This window comes from Uranotaenia lowii, chromosome 1, assembly GCF_029784155.1.
Source record: "Uranotaenia lowii strain MFRU-FL chromosome 1, ASM2978415v1, whole genome shotgun sequence".
Taxonomy (NCBI): Eukaryota; Metazoa; Arthropoda; class Insecta; order Diptera; family Culicidae; genus Uranotaenia; species Uranotaenia lowii.
The window spans coordinates 113,798,342-113,821,706 of NC_073691.1; the positions used below are offsets into that span (position 1 = coordinate 113,798,342).

Genomic DNA, 23,365 nt, shown 5'->3' on the forward strand with positions numbered 1-23,365 from the left:
TGAAGGTCGTGGTCTTTAATAATCATACCCATTTTTCCAAACACCTCCCCTTCTCTCTCCACTTTAAAGCGTAAGGGTCTATAACAATCGTAGAAACATATCTCATAACCAAGTACCTTTCCATGCTATATTTGTTTCCATTTATTGGCTTTGTGAGCATAAATTGAGAACTTTTGCTAACAAAATTGTGTTGGGCTAACCTCCCTCATCCTATGTACCTACTCACTTAAAGGAGGATGGTGTGTCAGATAATCATAGAATCATACCAAAATGATTTTCCATGTTAAGTTTTGTTCATTTCTTGGATTTTGTAAGAAAAAAGGTTAAATGCAAGCATTCTTCTTCCCTTCCCTTGTTTCACATAGAAAAATTTCTCGTATTAAAATACCATCCCATGCCAAATTTGGATTAATTTGCCTAGTAAATTCTTGAGTTATGCATAAACTTGAAATGAAGTACCATCCCCCTTCCGTTCTCCCCATTGACTGGAGGGAGGAGAACTTTATATTCATAACAGTATTTTTCGTACTCAAATACTTAATGAAACCAAATTTGGTTTCATTTGCTCGATTAATTCTAGAGTTATGCTAAAAATTTGTATGGAATCCCCCCTTTCCTCTTTTATATCTTTCCGCTGAAAAAAGGTGGGGCTTTCATTTATAATAGAAACATTTCTCGTATCCAAATAACCTCACATGCCAAATATGTTTCCAATTGTTCGATCAGTTCTCCAGTTATACTGAAAATTGTGAAGGAGACCTTTCCTCCCCGTTTTCATTCTCCTCTTTGAAGGAGTCAGGGATACCGGATTTTCATAGAAGCATTTCTCGTACCAAAATATCGTTCCATGCCAAATTTGGTTACAGTTGCTGTTGTAGTTGTCGAGTTATGCAGTTAAAATTGTATGAAACTCCCCTCCCCCTTTCCTTTCTCCCCGTTGGAAGAAGGAAGGGGTCTCAAATAATCATTAGAACATGTAACATTCCCAAATACCCGCCCATGCCTAATTTGGTTCCATTGGCTTAATTAGGTTTAGAGTTGTGTAAAAAATTATAAAAGAGGCCCCCACCTTATTATCTCCTCACTGGAAAGAGGGAGGGGTCTCAAACAATCATAGAAATATTGTTCGTATTCAAATACCCTCCCATGCCAAATTTGGTTCCATTTGCTTTATCAGTTTTTGATTTATGTAAAAAAAATTAAAAGAAGCCCCTCCCTCTTTCTACTGGAAAGAGAGACAGACCTCAAATAATCATAGTAATACTTTTCGTATCCAAATGCCTTCATATGCCAAATTTGGTTCCAATATCTTGATTAGATTTCGAGTTATATGAAAAATTGTAAGGTAGCCCCCCCCCCTACCCCCCTTCGTATCACCACACTGAAAGGAAGGAGGGGTACCTTATATTCTTAGAAATATTCCTCGTTCCCAAATATCACCCCATGCCAAATTTCATACCATTTACTTGATTGGTTCTCGAGTTATGCGAAAAATTGTCTTTTGTTTGGGAGGCCCCTCCCCCCTTTCATGAGAGAGGGAGGGGTCTCAAACCATAATAGGAACCTTCCCCGGCCTCCAATACCCCCACCTGCCAAGTTTCACGCAAATCGGTTCAGTAGTTTCCGAGTCTATAGGGAACAGACAGACAGACAGACAGACAGACAGACAGACAGACAGAAATTCATTTTTATATATATAGATAGATATATATAGATGTAACGCGTTAAAAGAGAGTGACAAAGGCATAAACAACTGTTAAAACGACATTAAAACGAAGCACATTGTAAAACTGCAGGCAAAAGGTAAAATGCTATCTAAAAATATGTATTTGTTAAAAAGACTGAACCACATGTAAAAACAAAACCAATGTAAACATTGACGTGCGCACTATTTTTAATACCCTTGGGTAGGTCCACAAGGGCCTTTTTCTGTTTGGCTGGTTCTTACGAACCACACCATAATTATCCCCAGGCAACCAACAGTTCCGGACAGAAAACACCGTTCGAGACCGGAGTCGAGCAAGCATTTGGTATCGACTCGAACATAACCTCGTCTTGTATCGGTCAGTATCAAAACAACATCTTTTGGCCAGACACTGGTGCCGAAAGATCAACGAGCAGCAAGCATGTCAGCATGCTTTATTTCCGGCCGTTCCCAACTATGCTAGCACCGTCAAGTATTGGGGCGGTATTTTGCATGTCAGTCGTCCCCAGCCAGGTGACTCCGTTACTGGCTAAGACGGTGAATAACAAGCCGCCAGAGGAATCGTAGCGGCGCTGCGATCAACAAACGCCGAGGAAGAAACAAAGCCGCAAGTATATAGTGTGTGATGTCATGCCAGGGCCCATTCGTAAATAAAATTAAGCATTATTGTAATCGCAGCTAAAAAGTGTGTAATTGTAGAAATCCGTAATCGATTTACACTTCCGGGATTCGTTAAAGTTTCGAACCAAAATGGTTATCAAATCTCTCTCTAGGGTGGTCCGCTCAGTAATTCACAGGCATTGTTTTTCATATTTTGAATTTCCGACTCTGGTTGATAGCATGAGAGGTACCCACCCGTTTCGGCACCTCTGAAAAACATGTTAGCTGTAATTGGAATCCTTTGCGTGAGGTTACTCCAGAAGACGGTGTAACGTAGTGAATTTTCCTGTAACGACCCTGAGTCCCACCATAATCTCTCCTTCCCATGTTCCCACCCACTGAGTGTAGCTGTCCGCGAGTTACACATGAAATCGTGTTCTGTGTCATGTGATATTAGTGTGATTCAAATCTTAGTGCTGTTAATGGTTCAACCTTTTTGATTTTGTAAATTTACATTATGAATTCGCGTTCAATGACGTGTAATATTAGGGATTGATTCAGATTTTTTTGCTGTGTAGTAACAAAAATCGAATTTTTTCCTTCTTTGCCAAAAATTCCTATAAGAGGTTTGTGATCTGTAAATAGCAGGCCTGTTCAACAGCCAATCGAAATTGGTTTCAATCGATTTCGATCGGTAAATGACCGTTCATTCAGCCAATGTTTTGGTCGAAACAAATCGAACCGGCGTTCAATAAAGCCAATTGAAATCGATCGAAACCAGTCAAAATCGATCAAGCTCGGCAGCAGGATTCATTTCTATCGGTTTCTATTACACTAACACAAATGCAGTTGTTTATTGTCAAAAACAGCTGAATTGGTTTGTTTTTTACTTTTGTTAGTGTGATCCGTGTAAATGAAACTGGAGTCAATCGGTGCAGCGTCGGTGGTGCTGTGCCAGTGATGTTGAGTTTGAGTCAGAGGTGCTGTGCTGGTGGTGCAGTGTTAGTAGTGTGATGTCATTTGGTTCGGTGTTCTCTGTCGGGTGCTGAGTCGGTGGTTCTGTGCCAGTCGTCCTAAGTCGGTGGTGCTGTGTCACTCGTGCTAAGTTGGTGGTGCTGTGCCACTCATGCTAAGTCGGTGGTGCTGTGTCACTCGTGCTAAGTCGATGGTGCTGCCAGTCGTGCTAGTGTCGGTGGTGCTAGTTTTGGAATGGTGTCTGGCAATTGCTAGAGACAAAAACAGTTGATTCTGTGTTTCGTTTCTGTGGACCGTGCAGGTGCTAGTGAAAATGGTGTCGGTATATGTCTCGTCGGCGGTGATGTGCCAGAGGTGCTGTATAAGTGATGCAGTTTTAGTAGCATTATTCAGTGCAGTTGCTGCACCGAAGCAAAAGTGATATTTAATACAATAAGATTAAAATAAATACTTAATACATATTTTGAACAACAGAAGAAATTTATTTTTAATTACAATATTTCCATATCCCAAAAGTCATAATACAATATTAATTATGGAGGTGCACATTTTTGAAAAATAACCGGTGAACCGGTAAAAATGACATATTTCGTTAAATTTTAAAAAAGCTGCAAATTATGTTTTCCTGAGATTATTTGGCCCTTCTGTAGCCTAGAATGGCTCCACCACTCCTCAACCGGAACCAAGCCTGGATGGAAGACATCTTTTAATTATCGAGGTGATGAGTTTCCATTATGAGTCGGCTTTCGTCTTCTAGTTATTGGGGACCTAAACAAAAACAATAATCACTTTTTCTCATAACCTGCTTACATAAATAATAAAATACTAACCTTTTTCTGTTTTTAAATTCTGGTGCCTCTGATAAACTTCCGTCAGCGGTTTCCGGATTTGTTTTTATCTGTCTACCGTCTTGTTTTGGCAGCAGTCATCCATCTCTGAGGAATTTCATTCCCAGAACCAATTTCGTACTGGAAAAAGAAAAAAAATACGTCAGTTAAATAATGATGACAAACGAAGTTATCGGACAAAATGATCTACGACTATTAATGAACGCACGCGTCTAAAATTCTAAAAATATGGCAAACAATACAGTGGGTACGTTTGATTTGATTAAATTGCCTAAAACTTTCTGTATTAAATGCTGAAAGAATCTCGAAACCTCAAAAAGCACAGCTGAATAAGAAAATGACAACAAACACAGCGTGTTAGTGTTAGTGAATGACTGTTCAACCAACAGCCTAATTGAAATCGATCGAAGTCAATTGAAAAAACAGCTGATCAACTGTCAATCCATTTCAATTGATTTCGATTGGGTTTCGTTGAACACACCTACCGTAAACTTGTGGCCGTATAAATATTTGTGAAATTTTTTTATAGTACAAACGAGCACAAGAGCTTCTAAATGTAATATAGGATAAGCCTTTTGAGCATTATTCAAGGAAAAAGACGTAAAACTTATCGGTTTTTCTTTTCCTTCCACTACCTGGGCCAAAACACCACCCAATCCATAGTTACAAGCTTCTGTTATGATAACTAAAGGCTTGGTGGGATCATAAAAATCCAAAATTTTCGATTTCAACAAAGCCTCCTTGCTAACTTCAAAAGATTTTTGACATTCAACAGTCCATTTGTATTTAATATCTTTTCTTAATAAATTATAGAGGGGTGAAAGATGTAAAGCAAGCTTAGGTACAAATTTACCATAATAATTAATCAATCCTAAATACGATTTTAGTTCAGTTGTATTCGTTGGTTTCGGCGCATTTTTTCTCGTAGAAAGTTTATCTGGACATGGACTCAGAACTTTATCTGATATAATATGCCCTAAATATGATAGCTCGGACACAAAAAACTTACATTTTTGCCAGTTTACTTTTATATTAGCCACTGATAAACGTTGAATAACAAGGAATAATCGTCTTTTACATTCGTCAGCATCACTTCCTGAAATTAGAACATCGTTTAAATATACAGAAATTCCTTCAATATTTCCCAAAATCTTTTCCATTGTACTCTGAAATATTGCACAACTTGAAGACACGCCTTGAGGGAGCCTATTACACTGAGGTTTTTTTCTACGCGGTATTTCGTCCCGCGTAAGAAAAACCGCGTTAATTCGAAAATCCGCGTAAAAAAAACCGCGTTAATTCGAAAATCCGCGTAAAAAAACCGCGTTAATTCGAAAATCCGCGTAAAAAAAAACCTCGTTAATTCGAAAATCCACGAAAAAAAAAATCCCGAAATTCGAAAAGCCAAGTAAAAAATACATTTTAATTAAAAAAATTCGCGCAAAAAAGCACGTTACTGAAAAAACGCGTAAGAACCATGATTATTTAAAAATGTGCGTTCAATGATAGTTTATTTTTAAGATAAAAAACAAAATCAATTAGGGGCCGTTCACATACCACGTGGACAACTTGAGGGGGGGAGGGGGGTATGGAATTGTCCACGCTTGTCCACGGAGAGGGAGGTAGGGGTTTGGGTCATGTCCACGTGGACATTCTTACTTTAAAAATATTTTCTAAAGATGAATAAATATTAAGAGGTTTAAATCAAAATCTTGAAATAGCAAAGCTTTCCAGTTTAAGTTTAAACAATTAGTAGCTACTTAAAAGCAAGTGATAAGTTTAATAATTTACAAATTTAATATTTAAAAAAATTTGTGATACCAGGAAATTCTTACTCGTTTCTTTTTTTTTTTCAAAATCAGCCAATTCTATAACAAAAAGGCAAAAAGTGGTGTTTTCTAACTGTCAAATTATACACAGCAAAAATTAGTTCCTGTAAAATTACGCAAATGTCCTGTAACAAAAACGAGCAAGCCATTTACCATTATTTTACAGGTCGAAAACATGACTACGTGACATTTAATTTTTTGTGCACAACTTTTTTACAGGACATTTGCTGCAATAAGAAATAAATCTTCGTTAACTTTCAAGGAAAACAATTAAAAATTACAGGTTTTGTTCATTACAGGTGATTTCTTTTAAAGGTTGCAGTTTTCAGTGACACGTAACAGTCAAAATTTTTTTCTGTTTAGGTATTTAAAAAAACTATTTCAAATCTGTCCACGTGGACATCCGGGGAGGGGGGTAGGGGTTTGCCAAATGTCCACGCTTGTCCACGGAGGGGGAGGAGGGGGTAAAAAATCTCATTTTCTGTTCACGTGGTATCTGAACGGCCCCTTAGATTAATAGAATAGTACAATATAGTGAGGCTTATTTGACAGTGTGGAATTCAGATCGTCTCATGTCTCATGCCTCATGTCTCAAGTCTCAGGTTTCAGGTCTCATGTCTCAGGTCTCATGTCTCAGGTCTCATGTCTCATGTCTCATGTCTCAGGTCTCATGTCTCATGTCTCATGGCTCATGTCTCATGTCTCATGTCTTAGGTCTCATGTCTTAGGTCCTATGTCTCATGTCTCAGGTCTCATGTCTCATGTCTCAGGTCTCAAGTCTCGTGTCTCAGATCTCGAGTCTCATATTTCAGGTCTCAAATCTCAGGTCTCAAGTCTCAGGTCTCAGGTCACAAATCTCATGTATCACGTTCTTAGTCTCAGAGCTAAGAATTTCCCAACTACAAAAAGATTCTAAGTGTTTTCCTTTCAAAAAGTCTTAGAATATTTTCTCTGAAAAACCGCGTTAATTCGAAAATCCGCGTAAAAAAAAACCGCGTTAATTCGAAAATCCGCGTAAAAAAAGCCGTGTAAAAAAGACCGTGTAAAAAAAACCGCGTAAAAAAAACCTCAGTGTATAAGTAAATAAACCTTTGATGGTGTTAATAACCATGAATTTTTTGCTCTCTTCTGATAATGACAATTGAGTGTAAGCCCCTTCAAGGTCCAAAACACAAAACGTAGTACAACCTGAAAGTTTCGCAAAAATATCCTGAGCTACTGGCAAAGGATAGGTATTTGGAATAATACATTTATTTATGGACACTTTACAATCTATGACTAACCGAATGTCTTGATTCTTCTTTACTACCGCAATAACTGGAGACGCCCATTCACTCGTTTCAATTGGTGTAATTACGTTTTCTCTTTCCAGTTTTGCCAAATGTTCTAAAACTTTTTCTTTAAGTCCATAAGGAACAACTCAACTTTAAGGACAAGTTCAGCTTCGTACCCTCTGATCGGTTGAGAAAAATCCTTTTCAAACACATTTGCAAATTTTTTCTTAAGATCTGTTATAATTTTATTCTTGTTTGGCAACACTGTAACATTTTTTATACTTGAAGTTCCACAAGCGAATGTTTTTTTCCATTATGGAAAAAATACGTCCAACCATTCTCTTCCTATGAGAGGATAAGAATTGTAATTTGGCTGGTACACTCAGAAATAAATAAAATATCAAACAGTTATTTTTTAGGTATTTTCACATATCTCCCTCTTTACGCACACGGATATTTCTCATGGTGTAATTACTGGGATATTTCTCACTGGGAAATATTTCTGCGATTAAAATTTATGCATTGAGAAATGTTATGGAGCGACATCTGGTGGTCAGAAAAAAAAAGTTTGAGCCGTAACGTAAAGGCAAACGCTTAAAGCAGAAATAATCTGAAAAAGCAAACGAAAATCGTTTGATTTTCGTTCATGTTCTATGGTCAATGTGCATAATTGACCATAGCATAAAAACATGTACATTTCGCTGGTAATATTACTTGCTGCAATTGAGTCCATCCTTTTTAAATATGATTCAGTTAAATATTTAAAGAGAATGGAATCTGCATGCAGTCAAGTTGAAAGGCATTTAGCAACTGAAGAATCTAGCATGTGCTCATACCCGTTTAGTTGGGACTCAAACGCACAAAGCGTTTGTTTGAACAAAATAATATATAATATCTCGGTTATTAAATTTTATGCATTGGATCATTACACGCCAAGAAATTGTTCGGATGCATAAATTTTAATATCTGAAATAGTTATTTTTTAATATTTCTGGATATTAATGTCAGAGAAATATCGGAGTTATTGAAATATAATAATTTTCATATTTTTTTCATTTCTGAGTGTACATACTTTCTTTCAAAACAATCAGGGGAAGTTTCTCCCTACAATTGTTAAAATTTACTGGTACGTTTGCCTCTCCTAGAATTTCCAAATGACCACGCACCGTTTCAAATACTAGTTTTCTGTTACTTTTGAAAAGATGAACAGAAAAAAATTTACGAAACATGTTTTCTCCCATTACAGACACAGCTGAGCCAGTATCAACTTCCGTAGTGAAAATATTTCCTTCCAAACTAACATTTAGCAAAGCCAGCAGATCGTGGCCTAGAGGATAGCATACTTGTCTTCTAAGCCAACGTTCATGAGATCGAATCCCGGTCGTGACATAACCTGGCACACATAGTATGATGAAGGTTGGCGGTTTTAGCATTAGTGAAATGCTAGCCGTGTATACTTTTGAATTGTACGCCCCAATGATGCAGCACATGCATGTGGATGGATCTTTTCAAGGGAACTTAGATTGCACTTGGAGATCCTACCTAGTTATGTGTGTGCTCGTAGTGCTACCGGTAAACAACTGCAACTTCAACCAATAGTGCAGGGGTGTCAAGTAGCATAGCAAAGTAAAAATAGCAACGCGGGGTAATACCACAATAGATCAACTTAATGGTCGCAGTGGACTCTCTCCCCAACAGGAAAAAAAAACATTTAGCAAGCATGAGCTATCTGACCTGTTCACATTTGACACCTTCATACAAAAATAATAATCACCTGGTGATGAATCATCCTCTTCAGAGTCCTCACTCAACCTAACTCTAAGTCTGGTCAGCGCCTGATTTATTTTACCCATAGTGGTTCGTGAAGGATCTGGAACAGCCACACTTTGAACACGATCTGTTCTGCTGGTACCCGGTCTGTTGTTAAAGGAGACGCTACACTGCCTTTTAGTGTGTCCTTTCTGCCCACAGCGGTTGCAAATTAGATTGGAGTAGCGGTTCTCATTGCTTCTTTCTCCTGTCCCTCTGTTCTCCACGACTCCTACTGCGGCTACGGTAGTCTGCATCTCTTCTCGGAGTTGATTGGAATCGATTGCCACCGTGATAAGCCCTTCTTCCCAACCTCTCTCTTACTGATCCCACATAACAATTTTCTGGATTGTTGCTACTTAAAATTTTTGCTCTGTTTGAAGCCAATTCCCATTGGGTAACTATGCGTTCAGCAGTTTGCAGTGTTAAGCGATTCTGTTTTAATAACTCTCGTTGCAATTCCTTGTCACTGATTCCCACTAAAATTCTGTTTCGTATTGCCTTATCTTTATAATCGCTCAAGTCACACTGCGAAGCTGTTAATTTCAAATCTAAAATAAAGCTTTCAACCGTTTCATCTTCTGTCTGTATTCTAGATTCTAATTTGAAGCACTGCACTACGTCAGTATCCTTTCTATCGAATCTAGATTTGAGACGACAAATTTTGACCCGGAAACAGCAATTTAAGCTCGCTTAAAATTACAGGACCGCTCAATGTAATAAAAAAAAACCTTTTTCGGTCATCAGGGGTTTGACTAAATTCGAAAAAGTGTTCAAATCGCTCGGCATACTGACTGAACACTGTTTCTGGAACATAGGGTTTCATGGAACCAGTGTTCCGAAAATCACTAATTTTCAATGAATGTTCCTGAATGCACTTCGCAACTGAACGTATAGCGATCGGGTTTTGTTATTGATTGCTACTGGACTTATCCGATCATCGATCGTTCTATTCATCGCTAAAATACAGATCACCTCGCACGAAGCTTGCTGTCAAAACAGTGCAGCACTACCATCAAATTGGAATCTCACCATTGAGCGATGCATACGGCGAATCATGTTGGGCTAGGATCAGGAGTGAATGGTTCAGGCAGTGAGCGAGTGATACATGTAACCGATCATTAGCAAATGTTGTTTGATTTTAAACATAGCCAATTAATAAATTTATTTGATTTTACAGCTTTTTTTACTACAGTAAGAATAAAATCAAACAGTAGTTGTGTTTGTGATGGAAAGATGGTCACTTCCGCCGTCTTTTCAATTTCTAATCAGCCAGGCGGATACTGAGTGAGCGACATTCAGATTGGATCAGTTGGTATCTTTCTCATCTCCGATATGCGATGTTTGCTAAACCGATGATTCTGAATGATGCGACTCGGTTTGCATAGCTGATAGGAGCGCTGATCGAGATTGCATACCAGCCAGGCGAAGCAGTTGCGAGAGGCGCTATCCCATTATACAATCAGAATGTATCCAACAGGAAACGCATCCTGAGTGTTTATTTTGATTGATTTTCGGAACATTGCATGGAACCAATAATATTTCCATTTACATTGGCCATTATAATTGTGCAATCGAAAGAGGTCGAGTCACTAAAAGTACAAAATCACGGAATTACTCACCAAATTATTTCCAACAGTGCTGAACCACTCACCCGAATTCGTCTAACCAGAATGCGTCTCACCGAAATCCTTCTCACCAGAATCCGTCTCAGCAGAAGCCGTCTCACCAAGTCACCACTAAACCCAAACAATCACCAGCTGATTCTCGCTCGGCTTCCACGAATGATGAACAATAGCGTTGGTAGTACAAATGATTCCAATTTCTCCTCCAAAATGGCGTTACTATTGAAGAATCCCGCTTTAGCTTTACATCGATCCACCGGCAAGCTCTATTGTGTAGCTCTCTTGCTTAATAGCTCAGCCTACACAAAACAGATGAAAAATTCCTTTGTTTCAGCACTTAGCACTTCAAACAATTAGGGCTTTTAACACAGCTTATGCTGGCTCTACAAGCCACTCGTTTCTAAAGTTTTCACACGCGTCCTTGCACGAATTACTGTTGAAAAAAGTGCAACACAGCAAATGACATACGCGGGAAGTGAATTTAAATAATTAACCACTTTTCCTCGTCGTCAATTTTAGTGTCGGTACTTAAGTTTTCACTTACGTTTTCGGAGATGTAATAAATAACACGTCGATCGGAATTAGCCACCAATCTGAGACTGAATTCTTTATTGATCACTGATCATCAATTCCGTATCTGAGTCTGAGTTACAATGTAAACACAGAGAGAGAAAGAGTGATTCTCTCTTGCATGGATTAACTCAGCGAAAGGGGTTTGGACGTCAACGTCGAAAGATATTACAGATTGATTTTAGTTAAAGTTTGTGAGAAGTTAGTAAAATACAACAAAATATTTATAGTCTTCCGGGGTGGAAAAAAATTAAGCTGTAGTTTCATCAGATTGCGCAGACTTTTTTACCATAAAACCTTACATGTTACCCATGAAAAATAACAAGTTTCATGTTGATTCCATTAATCCTTCTGTTTCTAAAAACTAAAGTCGTTTTCATAACTTTTCATGTAATATATGAAGAAAAACGTTATTAGAAGCCATAAGTTAGTGTATTTTTGAAAAAGATTGGCATGTGCCATCTTACCCCGCTGGTGCGTCTTATACAGTTTTCCCCTACTATTGAACTTATATCTCTAATAGAAAGTAGTGAAAGACAAGAGCAAGAGCACAAGAGAAAAAAATATTTTATGATTCCAAATATGTATAAAATTTTTAACCTAAATTTTTCCCCATTCTTTTTCAGTAGATTCACCCAAATCACCAATCAAAAACAACCCAAATTCAAAAACCGGCGAGTCGAATTATATTATGGAATCGAGTTGTAGCACACCTTTAAACACAAGGAAGCGCAGCACTAAAACAAACGATGGCTCACCACTCGCTCATGACAGTGAGTGCTCTCCGGCTTTCCTTTTATCGCAGGATACCAGCAATGTAGTTTCAGGTGTATCCTGGGCATGGAACAGCCCCAAAAGAGCATCGTTGGTGGAATCTAAAAGCATAAGACCGCGTCCCTTGATGATGCAGAATAATGCAACTTCTACCTATGAAGCCGAATTTTCGCGAGCGCAAAAGAAAAAAATAACTGAACGGCTAAAAGGATTTAACAAGTTTCAAACTGAGTTGAAAATAATGCAAGAGTCCGAGATGAAAACGCACATGAATGTAAACAATCCAATCGAAGACTGTTCATCGATTGTTATTCATCGGCCACATGCGAAGAATTGTTCGGAAGAACAGAATATTTTTGTTTCTTTTTCCAAATCAATCGCCGACTGTAATAAAGTGAAACTGAGTACGTTTGAAAATGAAGAAAATGTAAGCAATGATACCTTGGTGCCTAAATTTGACGACAGCTTGAAATCAGTCAAAATGGATTCATTCAACGATTCTGATTTGGATATTATGTTGCTCGAATCAATTGAAAAACAAAGTGCTTTAAAAGTCGAAAAAGTTCCAAAAGGCAAACCAGAAAAGAGGAAAAGTTTGATCAAAAGTCGAACGATGGATGACGTCGGTAGGTTGAATGATGTTACACTGAATGATTCAGATTTCGACTCTCTATTGATCGAAGCTTCGCAAATGGCTGAAGTTGCCGTAACAGTAAACTGCAATGAAGACAGTGAAAACACATGCCGCAACAACTCAAAAAAAGCTACCTCACTAATAAGGCACAAGTCAATGCCTGAGTCTCCAAGTCACATCAAAGTTCACGTGTCTGCCAAAACATTAGAACACAATTATTTGGACATTCCGAGAATAGGTAATTTTCATTTTTTTTGGTAGCCTTCACGCAACTTTACAATTTTCTTTCAATTTCAGTAGCAAAATTGGGTGAAGTCCCTTGTTCGTCAAACAGTTTGGAGACGGCACCCGACAGCAGCGATCGACAACCACAAACCGAAAAACGTAAATGTACGAAAGAAGAAATAGAGCAAAAACGTCAGGAAGCTCTTAAGCGTCAGCAAGCAAGACGCTTGAAGATTCAAATGCAGGAAGAAATATCGCAGAGCGAAGATACAGATACTACTGGTATTCAAAAATGACCATAAAATTTCTATATTTTTGTTAAAATTATGAGCACCTCTTAAAAAGAATGTGTAAATAAACAGTGTTATATATGATATATCAAATTTTTTCATTGTTCAACATTTCAAAATCTCATACCTATGTGTATGGTATTCTATTTCAAGAGTTCTGAATTAACAATCTTCGTTAAAAATGCTCTTATCAATGAGGAACTTTCGAATGTCAATGAAAACAGATTCCATCACATCCAAATACGCCTTAGTATTACCAGTATACATGTAAATGTACACGCGATTTACAGGCCTTCAAGTTATCCCTCAAGCTCCTTTTTTTTCTCAACTTGAATATGAGCCATATGTTACAAAAATCCTGGTTGGTGATGTAAATATTTGTGTTAATAAGGCCGGAACAAATTTCAAATCCTTCTTTTGTCACTCGGAGTTGGAACATCGCGAGGGGTGGGACAATAAAAAATAATGCGAAAAACAAATAAATTGGAAATAATTGCACGGGAGCTTGTATGCAACAGAATTGCATACTAGTTATATCGTTTCACACAACCTATAAATCAAGTAATTTTTTATCGAATAATTCAATCAAATAAAAAAAACAAAAAGGGGAAATAACATCCATCTTCTTAAATTGGTTTTTTGGTCTTGTTATCTTCCAGATATTGGAGTTTTTATTGAAATTTACATAAATAACTTCAAGCTTTATTAATTTCCCCCTTCGGGTTTTTAGAAATTTCAAAGGAGGGGTGGGGTTGACAAAAGAAGAAATTGATATTTGTTCCAGCCTAATTTAACAAATGAAACCACACAGAGCTAATTTGACACCCTGAAATGTTTTAACATGGCAGTTACTAATCCTACCAATACTCATCCTACACGACCTAGCAGTAACAACATCATCGATCACGTAGTCTGTCCCGAATCACTGTTGAATCATATTAGAAGTGCGACCGTAGATCCTGAAATAAGTGATAGTTCTACGATAATTTCGTCAATCTTGCTTGGAAAACTCTCACTACTCGAGATTTAGAGAAAGTGATCATCGACCATAACCATTTAAATTCGTCTTTCGAAGCGGAATCTGTCAACTGCGAGTGAAAAACTGAGAAAACTGATTGAGTTATATCAAGAATTAAAAGGTAAATTCTCCAGAACTGTTTAAGTTGTCACGAAAGTTGCACGTGTCTTTGGAGGAAATTTGACCCATGGAATTTGAATAAAATGAAACATAATCTATGAACTAGAAGCAAACGTTGGCCCATATTACCGCGAATTGAAATCCCTCCTGAAACATTTATCAGCTAGGGTGGTAAGGGAAAAAGCACATGCTAAACAAGTTAACTACCAATCTTTGTTCAATACGCCGAACCAACTAATGATCTGGAAAAATATAACATCAGTTACTGGAGATAAAGAGTCTTCATAGATGAACTCAAACTAAAAAAAAACGATCAAGTTATTGAGAAGAAGGATGTAGCAGACATGTTTACGGAAAACTTTTTAACCCTCATCCGCATTAGATTTCATTACCCTAATCAGCACTTGTGGTGTCAATTTGACACCACAAGCTCAAATCGTTATAACTTTTGGCGTGTTGGACCGATTTAAACAAAACTTACATCAAAAGAAACCTTGTAATGTCAGTGAAATATGTTTAGAACATTATATACAGCTAAAGTTACTAGTTTTCTCGTTATTCAGCATGAAAGAAAAAAAATCCGAAAAAACATGCCTCACGAAAACTGCTGTAGTTCATATGATACACGTCCAAAAAAATATTTGCCTTATGCATATGAAAGCTGAAGTTAATGCCTACATCATGAAGACAAGAAATATTTTTTTTTAATTTTTTTTAATGAAATGGTCACAAAAAGTTCAAAAAAGTGGTCTAAAAAACCTACTTTTCATTCGATTGCTAGTAAATACTGTTTAAGCGATGGTAGAGTTTTGAAAAAATTATGACTACAAAATGTATTAAAATTCCAACATTTTGCTGTCTTTAGATTTTTAATGCAACAAAAATTGAATTTACTGGAATTTTTCAAAGTTCACTACTTTGCGCGATTTTTTTACAAATTGAAATTTCATCTGTTTTTGTGGTCCACCGTCATGTTGTACCCGGATTATCAGTGCTTTTACTTTGTTTGGACCAACCAAAAGTATATTCATTGGAAAGCACATTTAATCTTCATTCTAGTGAGGTGCTGCAATTCACGCTGTGAGATTTCACAAAAATATGAAAATTATAAACATAAAATCATTCCTGAATTTCTAGAACTACAAGCACCTCGTCCAGCAAAACGTGTTTGTTTGCTCTCCGAGTAGGTACGGTGGGTGGTGATTCGGGCAGAGAGCGAAGCCGACAGACGAAATAATGATGCGTGTCGTGACTAGCAAACGAGAACTACTGTCAATAGAAAATTTCCAACCGAGAAACGTACGACACGCATCATTATTTCGTCTGTCGGCTTCGCTCTCTGCCCGAATCACCACCCACCGTACCTTCTCGGAGAGCAAACAAACACGTTTTGCTGGACGCGGTGCTTGTGGTTCTAGGAATTCAGGAATGATTTTATGTTTATAATTTTCATATTTTTGTGAAATCTCACAGCGTGAATTGCAGCACCTCACTAGAATGAAGATTAAATGTGCTTTCCAATGAATATACTCTTGGTTGGTCCAAACAAAGTAAAAGCACTGAAAATCCGGGTACAACCTGACGGTGGACCACACAAACAGATGAAATTTCAATTTGTAAAAAAATCGCGCAAAGTAGTGAACTTTGAAAAATTCCAGTAAATTCAATTTTTGTTGCATTAAAAATCTAAAGACAGCAAAATGTTGGAATTTTAATACATTTTGTAGTCATATTTTTTTCAAAACTCTACCATCGCTCAAACAGTATTTACTAGCAATCGAATGAAAAGTAGGTTTTTTAGACCACTTTTTTGAACTTTTTGTGACCATTTCATTAAAAAAAATTAAAAAAAATATTTCTTGTCTTCTTGATGTAGGCATTAACTTCAGCTTTCATATGCATAAGGCAAATATTTTTTTGGACGTGTAACATATGAACTACAACAGTTTTCGTGAGGCATGTTTTTTCAGATTTTTTTCTTTCATGCTGAATAACGAGAAAACTTGTAACTTTAGCTGTATATAATGTTCTAAACATATTTTACTTACATTACAAGGTTTCTATTGATATAAGTTTTATATGAAGTTCTTAATAATTCAAACGACTTAAATAGATTTTACTTTTGTGGTGTCAAAATGACACCAAAAGTCGGAAAAGGGAGTTTTTTTGTCCAGGCTTCCAGGGTTCGTCCATAAAAAAAGTAAAGATGCAATATTGAAGAACTTTTGAATTCATTTAGGGTCCCCGAAGAAATTTTTGTATTTTGAAGCTTCTGAAAAAAGTTACAAGCCTTCAAACTTGCAATGGTGTCAAAATGACACCCTAATGCGGATGAGGGTTAAAAAGACACCACTGGATTTTCTCAGCCATCATGAGGGATGTGTTTAATGAAACTATCGAGACTGGTTAAGACGGCAAAGGTTATACCAATTTATAAGGAAGGTAGCAAATCGGAGGTTAACAATTACAGACCAATATCGGTGTTATCTGTCATAAGCAAAGTTCTTGAGCAAATGTTGGCATCTAGATTGTTGAACTTCCTAAATCAACGTCATATTTTGTAAAATCATCAATACGGCTTCCTTAGTGGATTCAGTACGCTCCCCGCTGCCTGCGAACTTATTGATGACATCCGTAGGAATACTTTACATAGATCTCAAGAAAGCGTTCGATACAATTGATCATACGATTTTATTTAACAAACTGAATGTGTATGGCATCAGGGGAGCAGCAAATAGTCTTCTCGTCGATCGTAATCAATATGTGATTGCCAACAACTTCACCAGTCAACTATGTCGATTCGAGTTAAGAGTCGGTGTTCCACAAGGCAGCAACTTAGGTCCATTGTTGTTCTTGATTTATATCAATGACCTACCAAAACTTGAGCTACGTGAGAAATCTCGCCTTTTTCCTGACGACACTTCAATTCTGTATATTGGTGATAATACAGAGCAAACAATTCGTAACATGAATATCGATCTGAAGACATTGGGAGAATATTTTTTTTGAGAATCTACTTTCGCTCAATCTTTCCAAAACAAAATAGGTACATCCTATTCAGAGCACCGCGCTCGAATACAGCTCAGATAATCCCGAATCTTGTCGTCGACTCAACCACGATCCAACAAACAACGCACTATAAGCACAGATGAACTCTAAGTACTTGAAGCAACTACAAACTATCCAAAATAGATGCTTGAAAATAGTTTACAGTAGACCACGGCTCTATCCAACTGAACAGTTATTTCAAAATGCAGCAACATCAATTTTTACTGTCAATGGTCTAAGAGAAGTACAGACGCTGGTTCAAATGAAAAACTTTATCGATAACCCCCGAGCGCTGAAAAACCTACAGCTCACGGTTACCAAACAAGACGTCATGGACATTTCCAAATCCGAAGGATGAACACGGGGAAGGCAAAACAAAGTTTTTCAAACTTCGGTATTGTTAAAGTTCATGTTCGAAGTCAAACGACTTCGCTATAACATCTGATACCATGTCCATATTTTTACAGCCGGTCTCCTCAAAACGAATCATCACATGTGCTGTACTTTTTTTTTTCCTCTATCGACTATACGGACTAGGCCGGCGTCGTTATTGGTTCATATTAAGGATTGAGATTCTCAGAACTCTTCAGTGAGATTGTGATGCTTGTTCCCAGCACTTCTGATAGCAAGCTTAATCTGAAACTCTCTGGAGCCACTACTTATTTCAATTGAAATATTGTCATAACTCTTATTCTTATTTCAGACCTAGCTGATCCCTTACGAACTTCGTTTCACTAACAACAGTAAAAATGTTATCGAATTGAATGTTATTGGATGAATAAAGTAAAATCTCGATATTCCTAACACTGAAGAAAAATACTTTCGCTTTAAGAGTATCCTTATTGATAAGGCATGAACCCAACTTCACAAACTACATAGATATCAGTTTCTTTTCGAATCCCGTTATTTAATTCGTACGTTGATCCATTTAATTTTCACGAAAATGTCGCAAAAGCGGCGGATGGTTCGAAAGAATTATTCATTTTCGTTGTACAATAACTCGAAATTCAACACCTAAAATCATATTGATTTTATCACTACATCCCTATGAATAAATTTCAAATCAATTCTATGCTAACTGAATCCGTTTTATGATAACGTCAATATCGCTTAAACAGCATTTGTGTTGTATGGACGACCCCTTTGGCCGATCCCTGACCCTAATCTTGATACTTCGAATCGATTGCTCGTCCCTTAAAACTCTCTTGTGCTAATCACAATCACAATCAGGTGAATAATAACGACAATATCGCTAGAACAATATCTAAGCTAAAACATTTCAGATTCAGATTTCAGATTCAGAATCAGGTTTCATATTCAGATTTCAGATTCAGATTTCAGATTCAGATTTCAGATTTAGATTTCAGATTCAGATATTTATTTATTTATTTACAACATAACAAATACATTACATACATGAGATTTGTATTAAAACTCCAATGGCATTGCCCTTTAATGAGTTGTATGGTGAATATAAAGCAAACATATTTTGGAAACTAAACTAATAACTGACGAGTGGTAATAAAATAAAAAATATAATCAAATTGATAAATTCAACGATACAAAAAAATAACAAGAATAACAATGGAAACTAATCTCGATAAATTTATAAACATGTTTTTTTTAAATAGAGTTAAAGTGAAAAAATATTGTATGACTTTAAAAGTGTTGATGACACTTCTGGATTCAGTAGAAATTGTTTGACAGATTTTTTAAAATTAGATGAAGGTTGAGGAACGTTCTCCAATCGAAGAACTGATTGAAGGGCGAACTAACATATTTCTGTTCCGCATTGAATATTGATGATTAATACGATTGAATGATATATTGCAGTGAGTACTATTTGTAATGCTTAAATAAATGAAACTACATATATGCAAAATATACAGGCCTCTAACAGGAATAATGTTATTTTCGATATTGTACAGTTCGGCAGAATGATTACACCTTTAAGACTAAGGAAATTAGTTTTGGTGATTTCTAAGGAGTTTGGAGTGCATCTTTGAGAGGTTTTGAAAATTAATATGTTTGAATTGTCTATGTTCAAAGTCAACTTATTTATGCGATAATAGTCTTTCAATAATGTGAGGTCAGAACAAAGCTTATTATCGTTTTCTTCAGAACTATTGTTATTGTAAAAGAACGCAGAATCGTCAGCAAATAATCGAAGAACACATTTAAGAGGAAGAGCAGCAATATCATTTAAATAAATAGTAAAAAACAGAGGTCCGAGAACAGATCCCTGGGGAACGCCAATATCGATTGATGTTAAATAACTACGATAGCCATCAAGGTTAACAAATTAAGATCTTTCTGAGAAATAGCTTTTGATCAAGTCTAAATTGGCACCACGTATTCCAGCAAAATTCATTTTTTCAAGAAGTATTTCCCTATCTACCGTGTCAAACGCTTTAGATAGATCTAAGAATAAACCGAGAACATCCTCTTTTTTATCCAAATTCAGTTGAATGCTATTTATAAGTTCAATAACAGCATTATTGGTGGAAGATTTTTCTCTAAAGCCGTATTGCATAGGATAAAAATAGGAATTATTATTTAGAAACGAAACCATTCTTTTTGCTATTTTTTTTCTAGTATTTTATTTATAATAGGTAGAACGGAAATGGGTCGATAATTGTTGCATAAGGAAAAATCGCCAGATTTATAAATGGGCGTTACCTTAGCCATTTTTAGACTATTGGGATAAAAACTACGTTCAAAACAAAGATTAAAATTCATTCAGATTTCAGATTCAGATTTCAGATTCAGATTTCAGATTCAGATTCAGATTTCAGATTAAGATTTCAGATTCAGATTTCAGATTCAGATTTCAGATTCAGATTTCAGATTCAGATTTCAGATTCAAATTTCAGATTTCAGATTTCAGATTTCAGATTTCAGATTCAGATTTCAGATTCAGATTTCAGATTCAGATTTCAGATTCAGATTTCAGATTCAGATTTCAGATTCAGATTTCAGATTCAGATTTCAGATTCAGATTTCAGATTCAGATTTCAGATTCAGATTTCAGATTCAGATTTCAGATTCAGATTTCAGATTCAGATTTCAGATTCAGATTTCAGATTCAGATTTCAGATTCAGATTTCAGATTCAGATTTCAGATTCAGATTTCAGATTCAGATTTCAGATTCAGATTTCAGATTCAGATTTCAGATTCAGATTTCAGATTCAGATTTCAGATTCAGATTTCAGATTCAGATTTCAGATTCAGATTTCAGATTCAGATTTCAGATTCAGATTTCAGATTCAGATTTCAGATTCAGATTTCAGATTCAGATTTCAGATTCAGATTTCAGATTCAGATTTCAGATTCAGATTTCAGATTCAGATTTCAGATTCAGATTTCAGATTCAGATTTCAGATTCAGATTTCAGATTCAGATTTCAGATTCAGATTTCAGATTCAGATTTCAGATTCAGATTTCAGATTCAGATTTCAGATTCAGATTTCAGATTCAGATTTCAGATTCAGATTTCAGATTCAGATTTCAGATTCAGATTTCAGATTCAGATTTCAGATTCAGATTTCAGATTCAGATTTCAGATTCAGATTTCAGATTCAGATTTCAGATTCAAATTTCAGATTTCAGATTTCAGATTCAGATTTCAGATTCAGATATCAGATTCAGATTTCAGATTCAGATTTCAGATTCAGATTTCAGATTCAGATTTCAGATTCAGATTTCAGATTCAGATTTCAGATTCAGATTTCAGATTCAGATTTCAGATTCAGATTTCAGATTCAGATTTCAGATTCAGATTTCAGATTCAGATTTCAGATTCAGATTTCAGATTCAGATTTCAGATTCAGATTTCAGATTCAGATTTCAGATTCAGATTTCAGATTCAGATTTCAGATTCAGATTTCAGATTCAGATTTCAGATTCAGAACTCAGATTCAGATTTCAGATTCAGATTCCGATTTCAGATTCTTTAAGATAGGTTAACCACCGTTAATTAATTTTTGTTTATTTATTTTTCGGCATATCGGTGAAAATGTATATTCTTGAAGAAAGAATATTAGAAATGAAAATTGATAAAGATGGATAGAGAAGAGAGGAGAAAAATTACAGATGTTGTAAAGAGCGAAAGAGCATTTTTGCGAGGAAAACTTATTAACGTACACCATACTTTACCCCGCAACATTTCATTATTTAGGAGAAGTAGTACCGGGATAGAGGTGGCACTACCTTAACCTCACACAAAATTTCTGAGCTTTCACTTAGCAAAAATAGGCGATTACTTTCGATTAGCAATTGGACTCGTTTTACTAACACGATAGCAAAAAGTTGATTTTGCTTGATTTTAGTAAAAACTAAGTTTGTTGGCCGCTTTCTTTGTTTTGCAGCAGCTTTTTTTTGCCGCAGCTAAGAAAAAAGTCAGTGCTGTTTTGCACACCCAAAATAATCCGCACGTCGTGGCTACGTGAAAAACTACATAATTTCTATCCAATTGATTTTCACGTAGCTTGTACGAGTAAACCATGTGAACGCACCTCAATAAGAATTCGCACGCTATGAGCTTCAGCTACAATTTACGTGAATTTTAGGATTGTTCGACAAGGTGCGATTATGAAAAACGCATGAAATAATTTTAGTTTCGAAATTCAATTGGGGTCAATTTTCTCGTTGCTTTTTTTTTGTAATAAATAACAATAAAGCTAAATCGAATTAAATTTATTTTCTAAATTATTTATCACAACACACAACCACTACTACTTGTCACTATCACAAGTATTGTGAAATTTATGGATGGAGTACACGAAACTTGCCTTCATTTCTTTTGGGTTTGTTTCCAATTTAGATCACAGTTGACTTGCCTGAAAATTATTGAGAACTCAGATACTGAAACAGATTTTAAAAGATATCTTTAATCGAACTTACCAAAATGCAAACGCTTTTTTGAAGCTATTAAACGGTGGTCTACCGAATATGACATCCTTCTCGATTTGCCGGAACTTTTCAATCAGAAGAACCACCTTACGGACTGAGGCAGAATTTATTCTACTATTAACTGAAACTTTGAGTGCCAGAAATTACGGCCACGGTTTCAGGTATCCGTAAATCCACGAGATTAGCAAAAAAAAAACAAACACAACGTTCAACACGAGTTTTTAAAATAGTAAATAAAAGTTGCTGACTGATGGCAGCTTCTGTTCTAATTAGAATTTAATAACCCACGCTTGAGAAAATGTATTGTAAGCCATCCACTTAGACTTTACGTGAAATTCATGAGTCAGTTATGTGGAAGTAAATTAGTTACTACCAGGGCTTCCGTTATACGCTGTGTTTACTACAGACACACGTAGAATCGACATTATGCAGCAAAATCTTAGTTTACGTGAAAAATCCCGTATAAATAATTTCTTTATTATTTTGGGTGCAGTTTGATACCGGCGGTACCTTTTATGGCCAAGTGGATAACAAAATGATGGCCGAATCGACAACGGAAGCATGAAGGTAAGAACCATTCCAAAACAGAATATTTTCCGGTTGTAATGTGTTGAATTTCTTTAGTTGATTTGTTCTTAATTTAGTTGTAATTGATTGCTAAATTTCTAGCTGGTCAAAATTGAGCGAAATTTTGCTAAATTCCGGCCTCGAAAATTTTGTGAACCTATACAATGAAATCTGGTTGGTCCGAAGTCTACACGTGGTGAACTCGTATACTCCGAACGGGCAAAACACACGGGCGTACGTTAAGCTCCAGAAAGCTTTCCTATTGCGCGCAATGGTTCCATCGCAGTGCCACCTCTATCCCGGTTATACTTCTCCTAAATAATGAAATGTTGCGGGGTAAAGTATGGTGTGCGTTAATTAGTTTTTTCTCGCAAAAATGCTCTTTCGCTCTTTTCAACATCTGTAAATTTTCTCCTCACTTCTCTGTCCATCTTTATCAATTTTCATTTCTGATATTCTTTCTTCAATAATATACGTTTTAACTGATATGCCGAAAAATAAACTAACAAAGATTTCAGATTCAGATTTCAGATTCAGATTTC

At 36.3% G+C, this 23,365-nt stretch overlaps 1 protein-coding gene and 1 long non-coding RNA gene across 4 annotated transcripts in view; one reads left to right on the forward strand and one right to left on the reverse strand.

The window, feature by feature from the left end:
* LOC129739005 (uncharacterized) overlaps positions 1-13,242 on the forward strand; it is a 51,996-nt gene extending 38,754 nt beyond the window's left edge. Inside the window, exons 2-3 of one of the 3 annotated variants that reach the window (XM_055730362.1) lie at positions 11,862-12,881; positions 12,941-13,242. In XM_055730362.1, the coding sequence (XP_055586337.1) occupies positions 11,862-12,881; positions 12,941-13,164 (1,244 nt within the window). In that variant the 3' untranslated portion in view covers positions 13,165-13,242. The remainder of the gene's footprint in view (positions 1-11,861; positions 12,882-12,940) is intronic. The other 2 variants (XM_055730364.1, XM_055730363.1) reach the window with 2 other exon arrangements.
* LOC129739006 (uncharacterized) lies at positions 3,742-21,632 on the reverse strand. The gene is made up of 3 exons (XR_008735714.1): positions 21,501-21,632; positions 4,111-4,248; positions 3,742-4,048 (listed from the first exon to the last, which is right to left on the reverse strand). It is a non-coding gene; the product is annotated as an uncharacterized LOC129739006 (long non-coding RNA).
* Between the last annotated feature and the right edge of the window lie 1,733 nt (positions 21,633-23,365).